This window comes from Hippocampus comes, unplaced genomic scaffold (genome assembly GCF_001891065.2).
Source record: "Hippocampus comes isolate QL1 unplaced genomic scaffold, H_comes_QL1_v1.1 scaffold148, whole genome shotgun sequence".
Taxonomy (NCBI): Eukaryota; Metazoa; Chordata; class Actinopteri; order Syngnathiformes; family Syngnathidae; genus Hippocampus; species Hippocampus comes.
Window position 1 is genome coordinate 143,081 of NW_017805006.1, and position 17,046 is coordinate 160,126.

The window sequence follows — 17,046 nt, forward strand, 5'->3', positions numbered from 1 at the left end:
CCTCCGTCTATCAAGTCACCGGAGCGACGAATCTTAAACAACTCTGCTTTCGCTCCGACATTCTCCCAAGCATTCATCCATTCCTCTGTCGCCTCGCTCCTCCTCCCCTTCCCAATTGATGTCCTCGTCTGAACTCTCGTTCTCGCTCCCAGACAATCGGAGTAAAGCCCAACTTGCTGGGTGGGGGTGGAGGTTAATTAGACACGACGCACACGCCATTACCAATGGCAAGAACAGAATGTGTATTTCAATATTTTTGCACCTCAGGTACATAAATACATACATACATACATATGTAACGGACAGATATACAACTTTGCTTTTTGGGAGGGAAATTTCGCGTCACAAAAAAACCCACCAAACGACGACAACGAGACCACGGAACAGAAAGGAGAAGGGAGAGAGTGAAAGAAAGCCCACTAGTTCAGGACCCCACCGGCACACACACGCACGCATACATGCATTGACTGCAGTCGCTCAAACACACACAGACACGACTCTTTGGGTCCTTTGAGTGGACTAAGACAGTAACAGACAGCATGTAAGATAGTATGTACAGATGCTGGTGTCTCAAGAAGAGCGGGGGAGGGGGTGGGGGGGTGGTCCACGCAAGGAGGCGACGGCGGGCGTTTTCAAAGCGTGCACAGTGGCAAGAGGCGGGAACGTTGAGGAAGGACAACGAGGTGGGGGAGAGAAAAAGCGACGTGAATTAAAAAAAAGAAAATGCGGGACTGTTTGGAGTCCAACTTGCTATGATTCTTTGTGCACATGCGTCTGCGGGTGTGTTCGCACGTTGATCTTGATTGTCAATGCTGGAGAATTAAAGCTCGACTGTCCCCCAAAAAGCTGGCAGCTAAAAATTCTCACCTTTTTCAGCCTTCCACAAAAAAGTCAAAGCGTACAAAAGCGAGGGGGAAAAAAAACCCGAATGCTTCAAAAAAGGGCAGATTGAACGCACCTGCAAGCAGAAGGGGAACAAAGCAAAAGGAAGACATTGACGTGAGACGTTTAAAATTACAATATTGGTTGCAAGTGTCTTTGTAAAATGTGTCATGCTTCTGTCAAAACAGCCCGCGGGTCAAGAATGAAAGCACACTTATCAGCCTCTCTCTAAATAGCCCTGTTCACAGCAGCCAGAATCTTAAAACTGCAAGGTGGACTTGCTGTTTTTCACTATCAAGTCACCATGCTGACCTGATAGTGGTTCCATGTAATCCAAAAAGAAAATGGAGGGTCTTCACCCAGTTAACTACCAAACCACCAGTGGAGAAAACGGATGCGAGGGTGGGGTTATGTAAATTAGCCCCCCCTGTGATGTAACAGTAGGGACAAAATCTCAACGCTCTCTTCAACACATATGGGCAGCTCACAAAAAAAAATGTACTATCATCCTCATTACTTCTCCTGAGTAACTAAACAGACATGAATGACTCACCTGCTGTTACAGGCTGGTCACGCTAAAGCCGTCATCGTGGCCCTTGTCCAGAAGCTGGCACAGCACCCCGCCTCCCTGCGATGACGGGTAGCGGTGCCCCATGGCTTGGCAGGAAAACTGGGACAGTGAGTAAATGCCGGAGTCATCCTCCAGTGCGCTTTTGGAGTATGGCGGTGGTGTCAGGAGGCCCTGGCGCGACATCAGCTCCTGCTTGTGGGCAGCCGCGGCACCGCCGTCGTCGTAGAGCGAGGGTGCCGGGTGGGCGGCGGCCTGTGCTGAGTGATGAGACTGATTGTTGGCGTGGGTGTGAGCGAGGGTGTTGCCTGCGTAGGGTTTGACGTGGGGGCTCAGGTGATGCTGCTGCGGGTCGTGAGGAGGTGGGTTCATGTGCGCGTTTGGGTTTGCCAGCAGGTTCCCGTGGGTGTTGCCGTGCGGACTCGTGTGTGGGTGGGTACTCGGGCTGGGGGAGCTGCTGTGCGACGTTTGTCCGTACCAGTAGGGCGAGCTGCAGTAACTGGGGGAATCGTACTGGGAGAACGGCACTTCTTTAGGAGGGGGACGGTATGAGGGGCTCATTGCAGAGCTGCAGTGGGGTGTTACCCGTGGTAGAGGGGAGCAGGATGGGGAGAAGTTTCTGGGGGGAACAAGGTGGTAGGACTGGGGTTTGGAGGGGTAAGAGGGAGAAGACACACTGGGTGACATGGAGCAGGAGGACTCCCCGGGGTACAAGGCTGGATATCGCTCCTCAGAAGATGGCGTGGAGGGGTGGGCAGAATAAGGGGAGGGGTACTCGCAGGGATCCTGGAGGTAGTTGGAAGGGGGTGCGGAATTGGGAGTGGCCAAGGGAGAGAGGCTGCTACTGTCCCCGCTGTAGTAGTCCAGACCCTCCTGGAATAAGCCAGAAGCCTCTAGACCTGAAGAAGTTTTCCCCCTGCCTTTGGATCCCGAAAGACGCTCTCTCGAGCTCCCGGACAAGCCCCCTCTGCCTCCTCTGGACCCTCGGCCACGTCCTCCGGACCCTCCCCGCTTAGTAGTGAGTGTTGGTGAAGGACTGGATGGGGAATCCGAGTGTAAAACAGAGCCCCCTTCTTTTTCCGACTGTTCAGTCCGTTTCCTGCGCCCCCGGCCGGGCTTGCTGGTCCCGCCGCCCTGGAAGAGGACGTTCTGGCTCCAGTTGTAGGATGGCGCCGAAGCACTCTCGTGCCAGTCGATCATCAGTTTTTCCAGGCTGGACAGACTGGACTGAGCCCCTTCCCCGCTGGCCGTTTCACTCTGCTTGAAGATTCCCCCCATGGAAGGAGGTCCGCTTCCAGCTGCTCCTGAGCCGGGATGCGAGGAGTCGGAGGAAGACTCTGAGAGACTCTCTGGGAAAGGGGGCCTCTTGGCCTTCTGCGGGGTGTAGTTGGAGATGTCCAAGATGTTCTTTGGTTCATTGGAACCATATTCGTTGTAAGCGTGAGGCCCACAATTGTCCGCTGACCATCCGCCGCAACTTTGTCTTTAAAATAAATGACACGGCAACATATTAGAAAACAGGACATTGTGTCGTTGCATCGTTTCTCGCAAAGACTTACCTGAAGCTCCACTGGTTGCTGTTGTACTGTTTGTAACACTCTGGTGAGGAGGAGGAGCTAAAGGGGCTGCTTTTGGCCACCGTCATGTAACCCCCACCTGGTGACGTGGGGCCTGGGGCGGGACTTCCACCATAGCCCTTCCTGGCCCCTGCTTGGTAGCCGGAGAAGCCCACCTGACCACGGTCGTTAACTCCGGTCTTGCCACCGCTGCTATGGGAAAAACTGCACTCCGAGGATCTCTGGGGCCCTCCACAAGAAGAGGCAGCATAGGCGGGAGAGTAGTGGCCATAGCCAGCAGGGTGGGGGGAACTGGGAGACTGCGAGAGGGACGAAAGACTGGATTTTGGATAGGTGCAAATGGTGGGGGATGTTTGAGTCTGGCTGGCATAGTTGTAAGGAGGCCCGGCAGAGGAACAGTGTGTCTGCACGGGAGCATCCGCTGCAGAACTTGCACCGCTGGCTCCCCATTTCGACATGGCCGGGGACCACCGGTGAGCGGTCGCTTGGCCGGATGGTTCGTAACTGTGACCGGATGAAGCTTTCCGTACATCTGATTGCGAGATGTCCAAAAGTTCGCTTGAGTCATCAGAGTCCAGCAAGGATCGGAAATAGCCCGCAAACAGACTTTGTGAATCGTCCCTGGCTTGCCGGACCCCTCTGCTTCCGCGGCCGTAGGCGCCTCTCCTGCCGACCTCGCAGGAGGAAATGCCCCCCCTTGTGGATCCGCAGATCTGGTAGCATTTTTCAGCGTCCTCTTCCCCCCACCCCCCAGAACCATTGGGCCATTCCTGTCCCAGGCAAACCCCTTCGCCTTTCAATGCGCCATTTTTCCTCACTCGCCTCTTTCTAACGGTTTTCTCCCCTCCGGGCTCGGTTCCGACCACACCCCCTCCTCTACCGACACCCCCGACACCCTTCCCCCTTTTTCTTGGTAATCCGTGCTCAGAGAGGGTGCTGGGTTTGCGCTTTTTGCCAAAGAACTCACAGAAGGTGCTGTTATTGTGCTCGCTGTCCTCGACACCCTGTGCAGCACCCCCGCCCCTTCCGGCACCCCTTCCTCTACTGCCCCGAGGCCGCCTGGACCCAGTGAGCCGTTGTAGAAGGGTGGATATTGCCGGGTTTTCTGAGGCGGTATGGAAACTTTCCGAATCGCTGGGTGTCCAGCAGCGGTGGGGGGAGCATTGGCCAGTGGGGGGCGGCTGATGGTTCAAAAAAGCCAGTTTCGATAGGACATCCCCATACTCGGTCTTCACGTCATTTGCGTCCCCGTATGACGGATAGGGGCAAGGGAGTTTGGGCCGCCGCCTCTTCCGAGGCTTCTTGAGCTGGTCTCCGTCGCCACAAGGAGCGGGGCCCTCCCCTGCTATCATGAGCAACGGCTGTTTGGGCGGTCGCCCTCGCCTGCGTTTAACAATAAGAGGCAGTTCTCCGGGTGGGAACATGACAATGACGCTCTTGCCGTTGTTCTTCATGCGGAGGAGCGCCGTTGGCTCCTTAACCACCTGCGGGCCCTCCGCAGTACCGCCATTCCCCTTTTCCGGTGCCCTGATTGTCTCCAAATTGGAGATCTTGTAGCTTTTCTGTCGCCGTCCAAGGTTGACAGGAATGCGAGCCACCTTGACCACGATCTTCCTCACCTGTGCAGCACAGAACATGTGTAAAACACAGGTAGGGAAAAGTTGCCATGACACCTCTTCCAGACATGCAAAAGATTTTTATTTAGCACCAAAAATGTCAAATAACTCACTCCGACAAAACGTCCACACCTCCGGCCATTGGGAGAGAAAATCTCCAGGTCCTTTTTCACGAGTGGCACCGGTATGGGGGGCGGTGGGCGATAAGTGGCACCACATTGCAAGGCAGCTTGTGCTGCCAAACGCCGTCTCATGACACTTTTCGGACCAGGTTTCTGGACTGACTTGGGAGCAGGCCTAGAGCGAGATTTAGGTCCAGGTCTGTGCCCGAGTCTGGGTCCAGTTTTTGGAGGCGCTTTGGGGATGGGTTTGGGGACGGTTAGTGCAAGAGGAACGTCTGCAGGGCTGGGAGCTGCGGGGATGATCGTCTCCGTGGATGGTTGCGCCTTTTTCGGGACCACTTCCTCCACCTGCTCCTCTTTAACCCTCCAGATATTCTCATCAGAACTGTCGACCGCCTCCTCATCTGCTCTCTCCTTCTCCGCTCTCCTCTTGCTGTCCTCCGGCATTCGGCGTAGGCGGGAGGATTTGCGCACATGACAGGGGAAACGGGAACGCCCGGAGCTGCGCAGCGCATACTTCCTCTCGGCCTCCACAATGAGAGGCGACGAGCTCGTGCTGGGACAAACATTTGCAGGTATCTCCATTTCTGAAGCGAGGGTCCGCCCCGGCGCCTGATTAGCGGAAGTCGGATGATTGCCAAGCGCTAAAGACAAGGACAGAGGTGACGTCTGGCTTAGGGTTTTGGACTGTTGGGCCCGCACGGAGCCACAAGAGTCCAAACTGGCATTAGAAAGGCTCTGTGTGTCGATGCGTGTTTGCATGCTTTCCGGTGGTACCGCGCCAGTCGCTGCCCGCCTTGGTGGGTAGGTGCGATGCCCGCCCCTGTGCTGCAGGTGAACGCCGTTGGCCAGCGTGGGGGCTGCGGAGGAAGGGTCTGCGGTCACCGGCAGTAGGTCATCGTGAGCCAGGGGCCCTGTGGGCCAAGGTTCAGGCCCTTCGCCAACGTAGGCTTTTTCTGTTCCGCTGCCCACAGTTTGTCCAGTGTGCAAATGTGCGGACAGAACACTCATCCAGTGGACATGCTCGAGTGGGCCTTGATTTGGATGTCCTCTGCAGCTTGCCAAGATTTAAAAACCTGAAGATGCAAACACATCATCGGTCATCTCCTTTCGTCAAATAGTGGCTGTCCATCTTTTTAGTCGGCCGGTGTGCCTTTTGTCAATTTAACAAACAAAAAGTGTACTAACTGTAATCACCCGTATCCCAACCGCTGAAGCCATTTGAATTCTGTTGCTAACCAAAACAGCAGTATCGAGCATGTAACCACTTACCGATTAATTAAAGTATGGAGACTTGTTGTAAAAATCTGGGGTTTATACTCGGGTATTAAAAACAAGCGCTGACGTGTGATCACCCCGCAATGTTTGATTAATTGGACGCGCCACAATACTGCACAACCGTCTTTCCATGTCACAGTTCATTTGCTTTTAAACTCAATTCTCATTTAAAATGAATTTAACATCGCTGCAGGAGTTTAACAGCCCTCTGAAAATACGCAAAATTAAAAGTCCTCCAGCTCTACCACCAACTGCAGGTGAGTAAATAAAACAGTCTATAAAACAACAAATCTGGTGTAAGACTTTTTGCACTGCGTTTTACACAATGCGCGACATCGTGTATTTCATTTTACGAAGCATCCCCGCCCACGTCGCAGCATGACAATTAGTCCCGCACTTACCATTCACGTCCCAGTCGAGCGGGCGGCGCCGTGGGCTTGCCGGCTGATTCGGATTCCGAGGCTCACCTCACTCTGTCTGCCCGGCTGGCGGAGTTCTGCAGGGGATCATTGGGTCATCAATACTGCAGTGGGCAGGAGCAGCAGCAACAGCAGCAACTCGCACACTTTGGCTCTGTCCAGCCACATCCCTTCTGCTCTTTACATGGCCCATAGTAGCTGAGAGCGGGAGACGCCGTGCGCTGTGGGACGGGGGAATGAGTGTGGGGAGGGGGTGGGGGTGGGGGGGTAACGGCTGGGACAGAGGCGAGGGTGAAGGTGAAGGAAAGCAGAGTAGAAAACAAAGGAGTATCAGAGACAAGTACAATGTGAAGCTGCGGTTATTTTGGAATGTGACCTGCTATGCCTGCGTAACCGCTTTGCTGCCTCAACGGGCAAATCAAAAAGTTGACATTTCATTTTGGACTTCTAAGCGGGCTATCATGTAGTTAAACTACGGTAGTTACCGTAGACTCTAACGTAGCATTTATTGAGGCTCAACTGCCTCAACAGACTGGAAAAGTTCGTTTGAAAAAAATTGCCATCATTCAGGACCTTTTAGCAAACAACTGCAGATCAAGAGAGGCAGGAACCAGCAGAAGGTGCCAGTTGCAATGCGCAATGAATCATGCTTTGCTGCCTAAATGGGTTGCGGTGGAATTTGGACACATAAACAACAAATGGAGGAAATTTTGTGGCCCAATTAGATGGAAGGAGTGACTTCATTTTTTTCAACATCAATTAATCAGCAACAACAACTCGCTGGAATGCGCCAGGAATTTTGACTGTGCTGCTAAAATGGGCTGCAGTAGCTAGCACAAAGCATTTACTCAATATTTTCCAATCACTTGGGGCATTTTAGAGGGCTAGTGTGGATTTAAAGTGTGGCAGCAACCAGCTAGAGGTCCCATTAATTTAGGCTTTGCCGGATCAACGGGGAGCAAAGGAAAGTTTGGGAATCATTTTCGGACTGTTTTCAAATACTTCCAATTATTTTGCTTCTGTTAGCATTGCGCTCGTGAATTTAAAGTGGCAGCAACCAACTGGTATGGGCCATTAATTCCGGCTTTTCTGCCTTAACGGGCTGCGGTAGAACTCACAATGTAAATGGACTAAGAAGAATCAGCAGCCTGGAGTCACTTAGCTGTTGCTGTGTTGTGCAGATACAATAGCAGCCGCCAGGGGGGAGCAGAGGGGCGATGTGGATAGAAGTGCAAAGCGGATGAAGACGTCGAGGTGGCAGTCGAAAGGATGAGGATGAGAGAGAGAGTGTGTGTGTGTGTGTGTGTGTGTGTGTGTGTAAGTTACACGTGCACACTGAAAGACACAATGGCGTCCACAACAACACCTCTGCGCCTCCCTCGCCAACATATGGCCGTGATTAGTGAGGCAGCAGCGAGGGGGGGGGAAGCGAGCGAGAGAGTTGAGGCGGGAGGAGTGTCTTGCATGTGTGAGAACGTAAGAGGAAAAATGTGGAAGATGCCACAAAGATGGAAGAAATGGGCTAACATAAGAAAAGGTACATTCGACAAACATACTTTCAAACGCAACGCTCTTAACAGTGAATTTTCTCACATTTGCTGTGGTTCCCCCATGAAAGCAGACTTTGTGTTGAATCAACAACAACGAAAAGGAAACCCCCCCACCCCCCAAAAAATCGACATTAACAGCGGAAAACAACGAGTAACATTTTTACCGATTTTCTGACAAGTTACGGCGCAAACTGAATCGTAATGAATATAAGTTGGTTTGTTTCCTGCCTGTCGATTTGAAATAATCGCCCGTTGTGGAATAGATGGATTGAAATGATCTTTCTGGTGTAAAGTTAAACGAATACTAAAGGGCAAAGTATTGAAAAACAGTCAAATGTTCTGCCTTGTAATTCATGTCGATCGTGCAACTTTACTGAAAAAAAAATGTTTCGGCTATCGGGATTGTATTCTGCCAATACCTGCAACTGCCTAAAAAAATCGACATCGCTCAGGCCCCTACTTCTCTCCTCCAACCTCACCCCTATTAATCCTCTCCACACTTTCTTCCTCCCTTCTCTAATTAACCGCATTCATTAATTAATCATCCTTCTGACCCGTAAGTGTGTGTGTGTGTGTGTGTGTGTGTGCGTGTGTGTGTGTGTGAGAGACGGTGAGACCAACATATGCTTTAATTAAATGTGCACACACAACACACACACACACACACACACACACACACACACACACACACACACACACTGCACGCTGTGAGCGACACGCGGCAACGACATGCGCACACTTACACGCACGTGCAAAAATGCCACAACAGCTTTACACGCGTCCGTATTTGCACATAAAGACAAAAACACAAGAACACACATTCAAATTTATATATATATATATATATATATGTGTGTGTGTGTGTGTGTGTGTGTGTGCGTGCGTGCGTGCGTGTGTGTGTCAGATTCATTGTCTAAGCAAACAATTTTGGCCTCAATCAGCCACCAATCCGATAAATTCATCTTCATTCGCACCAAATTCAGGCAAGTTGTGTGTGACAAAGACTAGCAACTACATAACAGCCTGCGCACGTCTACGTGTGCGTGTGTGTTTAAAACCACGCACAAGAATTTGGCCCGTTGCCCCCGACAGAAACAAGGATTGTGCCGCACATGTGCACTCCCCTCTCATCTGTCTCAGACACACACGCCTGCCAGCAGTGCTCAATGAGCAACTAGACTCAATGTTGTGTGGGCGCGTGCGTGCGTTTGCGCGGGCGCGCGCGTCTTCTTGGGTGTGTTTGTAAAAGCACTCACAGAGCTCTAGCGGGTGTGCAGTTGTTGCTAAGAGACAGCCAGCAGGATGGAAACAGCATGGGGAGGCGTAAGGGAGGGTGAGGGCGAGCGCGCGTGTGTGTCGGGGGGAGTCGGGAGAGGGAAGAAGAAGATGGGGGGGGGGGGGGGGACGCAAGGTCAACAGCGAAAAAAGGTCAACAGCGAAAACAGAGGGAGGCAAAGATGTGGGTCAGATGGGTCCGTGGAGACTTGAGTGACAGCGTAATATGTGCAGTGTGACGTCGAGCTCAGCAGTGTCCTGACGCGGAAGGAAAAGTGACGAGGTGAGAATGAAAGCCACGCCCACACGCGCCACTTCTGGCGTCTGATTGGGTAAAAGGGCGTCGTGTTTACAAGTTATAGTGCCACCTGCTGCCTTGGAGTGTAGTTGACAGCCTGCAAATGACCACGTGGATAAGTACAAAGTATTTAAACATGCTTCACCCAACTATGACTTGATTTAGGTAATAAAAGGTGACAAAGCAAATAAAATAATAAGGCTGCAAGGAATAATTGAATACTTCCAAAAAACGGCAACACAACGTCTCTGTGTTGAAGCTTCGTGGGAATCATTTTTCCACGGGGACAAATGTTACTCTTATTGTGTTGAATGGCGGCTAATCATTTTTGATCGGATGACTTGAATAGTCCATTGGAGAATCAGTAGCCAGGGTTCGTCATTGTTGGGCCCCATTTTTTTGCAGCGCATTTCCTCCTCCTGTAAGGTTTTAAAAATGATTGCGCTGAAGTGGTTGCGTCGATGTGAATTTTGTGTTCAGCATTCTATCAGTTCCGAAGGTCTGCGAGGCCTTGAAGGTGTCTGACTGGGACTGGATGACCGAGTCAGTGAGCCTGTGCTTTGGAAGCGGAATGCCGCAATGGCGTGGACAACAAGAAGACAACTGGGGAAAAAAAAAAAAAAGTCAATGACATCATCGATTATTTAACATCAACTCCACTTTCGCCACATGTGCATCAACTACAATCAATACAAAAAAAAAAATCTGAAGTCATACAATCCCAACTCTCCGCAAACACGCACCTGCTTGCCCACCTCACCTTTACTCTCCTTTGTCCTTCCCCATCCTTTTCCTCAAACTCATACGCCACCTCCTGCCTTCCCCCCTCACCTGCAGGAAGTTCCGAACGATGCGCACGATCAGCGCGCCGCAAACAAGCGTGCGTGAAGCTCGTGCGGCGACGAGCGCATCAAGCACACGCGCGGGCAAACACAAAAAAAAAAGACAAGACAGGTGGCAAGAGGACATAAACACAAACTAGAAACTCAGCCAAGGACGCACACGCAGGGGAGTGGAGCCAAGCCCACACCCCACCCCTCCCCCGTTTGTGAGAACCTACAACACGGAGGACCGTATCTCCCCTTCGTCACCTTCTCCTCACTGTAAACCCCCCCACCACCACCACAACCATCTTCAACTCAGCCTGACAGTTTCCTGCCGCTGTCCTGCAGGCACCTTCCCGACTATTGACACGATGTTGCCTTGGGGGGGGGATTAATATGTGTGTCACATAACTAGCTGCCGTATTGGGAATGACTGAGTGCATGTGTTCATGCAGTACAGAAAAACGTGTTGAGGTACTGCATGTGCACGTATGCGCAAACACAAAAAAAAAAGCAAATGAAGGTAACGATAATAAAAAAAAAAAGAAAAAAAAGACGAAAAAAAAAATGAAGAAACGCACACAGACCCACAGTCGGACGTACGATATATGGAAAAAATACCAAATCTGAATTAAATGAATGAAATAATCAAATGAATTTTAAAACTCACAAAACTCTAAACTGCAGATACAGTATATAAAAAAACAAACAGATACAACAAAATATGTTTTTTTTAAAAAAAGATCACAAACACACAAACTGACCTGCACAAGGTAGATTCTAAAAAATAAAATAAAAAATACTGAAACAATACTACGAAATATTTATTTCAAAAAGAACAGTCTTTTGACTTTAACACTGAAAACAAATGAATTAAAGAATGAAAAAAATACACTGAAGCATACAAAACACAAATAAAAGAGAATACAATCATAGAACTTCAAAACAAAACACCAAATTTAAAAAAAATATGCAAAAATAGATAAAATAAGATAAACAGATAAAATAATGCAAACAACATACAATACAACAAATAAAAATAAATATACTGAAAAAAAATAACCGCAATAAGAGTAAAAGATTAAATAAAGCGGCCCGGTGGGCGAGTGGTTAGCGCGTCAACCTCACAGTGCGGAGGTTGTGGGTTCGATCCCGGTTCCGCCCTCCCCGTGTGGAGTTTCGATGTTCTTCCCGTGCCTGTGTGGGTTTTGTCCGGGTACTACGGTTTCCTCCCGCACCCCAAAAACATGCATGGGAGGTTAATGGAACAAACAAAATGCCGTTAAAAATGAGAAAAAAAAAATACAGAAAAGAACACAGACGCGGACATTGACTTGCACAAACCACTCACACACCAAATAAAGGTGAAAACAAAAAATGTCATCTAAGAAAGAAAGAAGCTTTCAAGCACGTCGTGAGCCCGAGGGGCCGGCGTGCTTCCGCGCGAGCGAGCGGCCTCTGCGACCCTGACTTCCTGACTCCTCCTTTTCCGCCTCCGCCCGTTGCCGTGGGAGACACTGCCGCAGCGCCCCGTTGCCAGGGCGACTGCTGCCGGCTGTGCGGGCAACAATGGCCGCCCCGTGAGCGCTCCGGCTGCAGGTGCTGACACCTTGCCACGGCACGCATTCACACGTGCGATGACTTCCGTCCACCTGACACGCGACGCCTGCACACGCGCACACGCGCACACACACACACACACACACACACACACACACACACACACACACACACACACACACACACACACACACACACACACACACGGTACATTCATCCATCTTCCCCCTTTCTACGTGACAACTCTACCTCTCTTATCTCCCACCACCCCCCCCTCCTCCTCTGACAACCTCCTGCTTCCACTTTCTCTCTCGCTCTCTCCTCATACTTGCCTCGCTCGCCCTCTCTCTGAAAGTGTTCTCACTCCTCTCTCTCTCTCTCTCTCTCTCTCTCTCTCTCTCTCTCTCTCTCTCTCTCTCACACACACACACACACACACACACACACACACACACACACACACACACACACACACACACACACACACACACTTTCACGCACACACCGCATGCAAACATCTTTCCTGGATGAATCCTTTCGTCCCTCGGGGGCACACACTTTCTCTAAGTATATGTGTGTATGTGTGTGTGCGTGTATGTGAGGTGAAATGGGGGAGGGAAAGGCAGGAAAAAAAAAGCCTATCAACAGACCCCTCGCTGCTCTGATTATCTCTTCATAGGGATGTGATGACAGGGAAGCTGGATCGCGCGGCGTGCACGGCGCGCGTGCACGCGTGGGGGGAGAGTTGAGAAGAATCGCTAACAAGGCCCGGCCCCTTCCCTCCCCGCTTCCTCGCCGTGACTGTTTTCCAACGCGCGCTGTGCGCGCGGGCGTGCAGACGCCCGCGCGCGTGAGCGCCGACTGAGACTTATTTGCGCGGGCGCACAAAATTTCAAGACACATGTACCGATGTGTGTGCGCGTATGTGTGTGTGTGGCAGACAGTGTGTTGAGTGCGCCTGTTGCCCCCCCCCTCTCCATCTCTCACTCCTCTTTAATAATTGAGCTGATTCTGTCCAGCTTGTTAGGGAGGTACACAGCGGCTTCGCACTCCATTGCTCGCTCACACTCATCCTCACCCTTCCTCCAGCTCTGCTGTTCTTTGACCTCTGCATCCCTCCTACTCTTGCTCTGCCCTCCATCATCTCCACCCCCCCCCCCCCCTCGCCTCCCTGCCATCCTCGGAAAGGTGAGAGGTTGAAGTTATCCCTCCCTGCCGTCGGACGTAAACCGGCTGCAACCAGCCCCTGCGAAGTGGGGACGGATGGTTGCATGAGTGTGGAAGCGAGATCGTATGTATCCGGGGAAGAGGGTGTCAGAGTCATAGTCAAGGGTCACCGTCATGTCAAAATTCAATACGAACAGGGATTTTTTTTTTTGAGGCAGAGATGTTACATTCCCCCCATCATATGTTTGCTCTCTGCTCACCACACACTCGCTGTTCCGGGCTGTCTTATTAACTTCGTTGTTCCCAAAGTCCACGCAACCTTTGGTTGAGCAGCTGGTCAATGTTCCGACCCAAACAACTAGAACACTTTTTTTTTTTTTACATTGCTTTTAAATCGCTAGTTTTAAAGCACTGGTACTGACAACGACGATATTTAGTAATTCAACATTTTATGAACGTTCATTCCTTTCAAACGTTGTGATTCTACTGCACAACAAATGTAGAATAAAATATAATAACACAGTGAGCTACTAAGAAATGGATCAATTGGGAGTAAGAAATAGAACGTAAACTTAAACCTGGAGAACCCAAGAACCCTTTTCTTCTTGATAAAATGGTGAATTATACATTAAATGACTGCTATATGTTCACTGAACACCAAAATATATGTTTTTTCAAATATTTAATGCTTTAATCCTAATTTACGATGAGGGCCAAATTTGACCCTTTGGGATTTAAGGGTAGCATTTGAGTAGCAGAATTTAACCGAAGTTATGATCCGCCATACACCGTTAGCATCATTGCTACTTGCAAATGCGACACGATTGATTGCTGCTTTCATCCGGTGGCTGCCGGCTAGTTATTAGCGACTAAGCTGCAGGCTGTGCAAACTCTGCTCGCATTTTTTTCATGCTTTCTACTTGATCACTTGGGTGGAGTTCTTTAAACGATTCAACAGCTTTTTGTTTTTTACGGCATCGCACGCGCAACGGCTTCCTCCTTCCACGTCGCTAGAGGATGAACTTCTGTCAAAATGGCTTCATCTTCGGAAGTCATGGGTGCCCATTAGCTGCGCCTTCAGCTGTACGTTTGGCCAATTTGTTACTCTTACTTTCTGTCTACCGCTTCTTCTTTTATTTCTTGGCGGATTCTGTTTCTTTGAACTTCCAAACCAATGTTACATTTGCACCCCATCTGATTCCTTAAATTTGCTCACGGCACAGCTCGCAGGTCTGTCTCTGAGCAGCCTGGTCCCAAACGGGCCGAGGCCTGATACCGGTCAAATGAGATATAACAAAAGTGCTCATGTGTACAGTTTAACAGCAAAGTTGGTGAACTTTAACTACCAAAGCAAGTTTGTTTACGTGTGTTTCCACCAGATGTGAGAACTTAAGACAAAATTGACATCTCACTTGTCGATAGCATGACGACGTGACATCTCTGGGCCAATCAAAAGGGAACCTCCAAAGTAGAACAAACATCATTCTGTGACGCTGCTTGGAATGTCCAAAAATCTGGGTTCCTCTTTCTTATTCTCATACAAGTGTACGGAGAACTGAATCAAGCCTTGTAGAACAAAACTCAAATGTAACTAAACGTCAAACAATTTGCTGGATGGAGATACAGATACATAAGATGTGCCTTTAAGATAGCATCTTCTTGGCGAATCTATTTTCCCCCCCAAACAATTCCCCATGGTTAGCCAATCGGCAACCTAAAAAAAACTGACCACCAGAAAAAGTTGTTTCAAGAAACAAAGAAGAGTGTCGCAACTAAGATGCGGTAATAGTCGTTTTTGAAGAAGGAAAAATAATATATGCCCGTGTGTATTGATATACCGCATTTCGCAAGCCGACTCCACTTTGGCTACGCTGGTATACAAAATCACTGGAATTCTTCCCACCACTTGGTTTTAAACTTCTGAAAAAAACGCAAGATGGGCTGATCGGCCAAGAACACAGGTGATTGGCGGCAGCGGCGGCGGCAGGTGCAGCACATGTACTTGCGTGTGCGGTGGCGTCAACCCACACTACTGAAAACTGCAGCAGGGCTCAAACAAAAGACACTGGCACCTCACGCACGCGCAGACACACACACACACATGCACACACGCCGCGTGTTAGGTGCGCTGACCCCGCCAATGAGGACAGGAGCGACGTTGACGGCGCTACAAGGCCGTTGCCATGACAACTAGTCCCGTTCACACAGGTAGCGAGCACAATGCGGCTCCTCCGACACACACCAGACACACACTCCAACACGCACACACGCAAGGACATTCACTCAAGATTGACAAGACGACAGCTGCGTGCCAAAACTGAGGCCATTTCCTTTTCGTTCCGACATTCAGAATTATTCATCACGCACAAGTGGGATGTGCCAATTGGGAGAGAGAATGAGGGTGAGATTATTGTGAGACATTGTGAGACGCACACACACACACACACACACACACACACACACACACGCGCACACACACATAGGCAGACTGAGAGTCCGTCTGCATACTAACGGAAGCCGCAGCACAGCCAGTGAACGTCTCTGAGGGGCCCTTAAATAACAAACTGTCACCAGCCAGACACTGACATTGACTTCCCTCTCAGCCACAAACACCTCCCTCCCACCTCCACCCCAAAGCGCAGACAAGAGCTGATAATCACCAACGATGAGCGTCTCTCACCCTCCTTTCCTCACAGCGGCAGAAGTAGAGGCGGCCCTGTTGCCTCTGCAAGATGTGCTGCTGCTGCTGCTGTTGTGTTCCAACAGCTGGGGGGGTGTGGGGTCCTGATGATGATGATGATGATGATGATGATGATGATGATGACGAGTATGATAATGATTATGAGTGTCTAGAAGCTTGTGTGTCAAAAAAACTACCCTGGGGTGCATGCATGTAAGAAGTCCCAAAAGTCAGCTTCACCCTAATCGGACTGAGAAGTATGTGTGTGTGCCCACATGGTCAGGAGGGACTCAAAATACACCAAATCCGTCAATGAATACACTAACATTCACGATATATACGCTAACACTCGTGATATATCCACTTGTTGTGATGTGGTTGTATGTCGTGGTTACTCACCAACTGGATGATGGTGCTCAGCGACGCATCGACGCTCCACTCCTCGTCCAGCTAGAGGCGCCGCTGCCGGGTTGGCTCCGCGGCATGTCACGGGCAACTGCTCATCACCACGAGCGGCTCCCGTCAAAACCCGGGGGAGGGCGGATGGAACAGGTCGATTAATAATGTCCAGCGTTGACACTGTTCATTTTCCTGGTACGTTGACAGGGCGAAGGGAAGAGTCGGGGGTGGGAAATACGAACGGGAGTCCGCAAGCCTCTGCAGCTCCAGCCGCTGTGTGTTTCTCTCCAGTCCGCCTGCACTGTGGCTGCTGTCAAACCCCATCCGGGGACTCCAAGCTTCACGTTTCACCTGTGGAATTATGGGAGTTGTAGTTTTACAACAACCAAAGCCGCAATAAGGCGCATTGCTAAACGAACAACAAAAAAAAATAATTTGAACCATTTAATACAAACTAAAACAAATCATGAAGGTAGTTGAGTAAATTATGCACATGAGCCTAAACTAAAGATGCTTACTTTGTCCCATTAAAAGCCATTTTTGCGAGTTAGCCAAATGCTAATATGAACGCTAGCTAGCTAACGATCAAACGCGAGATCGACGGATGGGTTAATGGATAAATAGATAGACAGATAGATAGATAGATAGATAGATAGATAGATAGATAGATAGATAGATAGATAGATAGATAGATAGATAGATAGATAGATAGATAGATAGATAGATAGATAGATAGATAGATAGATAGATAGATAGATAGATAGATAGATAGATAGATAGATAGATAGATAGATAGATAGATAGATAGATAGATAGATAGATAGATAGATA

The 17,046-nt window shown here is 49.8% G+C and overlaps 1 protein-coding gene across 2 annotated transcripts; it reads right to left on the minus strand.

Moving 5' to 3' along the window:
* Positions 1-218: 218 nt before the first annotated feature.
* On the minus strand, positions 219-6,709 carry ahdc1 (AT hook, DNA binding motif, containing 1). 2 transcript variants are annotated; one of them, XM_019859897.1, is made up of 5 exons: positions 6,511-6,709; positions 4,757-5,841; positions 3,010-4,646; positions 1,436-2,933; positions 219-958 (listed from the first exon to the last, which is right to left on the minus strand). In XM_019859897.1, exons 2-4 carry the CDS (start codon positions 5,774-5,776, stop codon positions 1,442-1,444), a joined length of 4,149 nt encoding a protein of 1,382 aa, XP_019715456.1. In that variant the 5' UTR covers positions 5,777-5,841; positions 6,511-6,709; the 3' UTR covers positions 219-958; positions 1,436-1,441. The 2 variants fall into 2 exon arrangements, with proteins under 2 accessions (XP_019715456.1, XP_019715465.1); XM_019859906.1 differs by having other exon boundaries at positions 6,445-6,527.
* Positions 6,710-17,046: the final 10,337 nt, after the last annotated feature.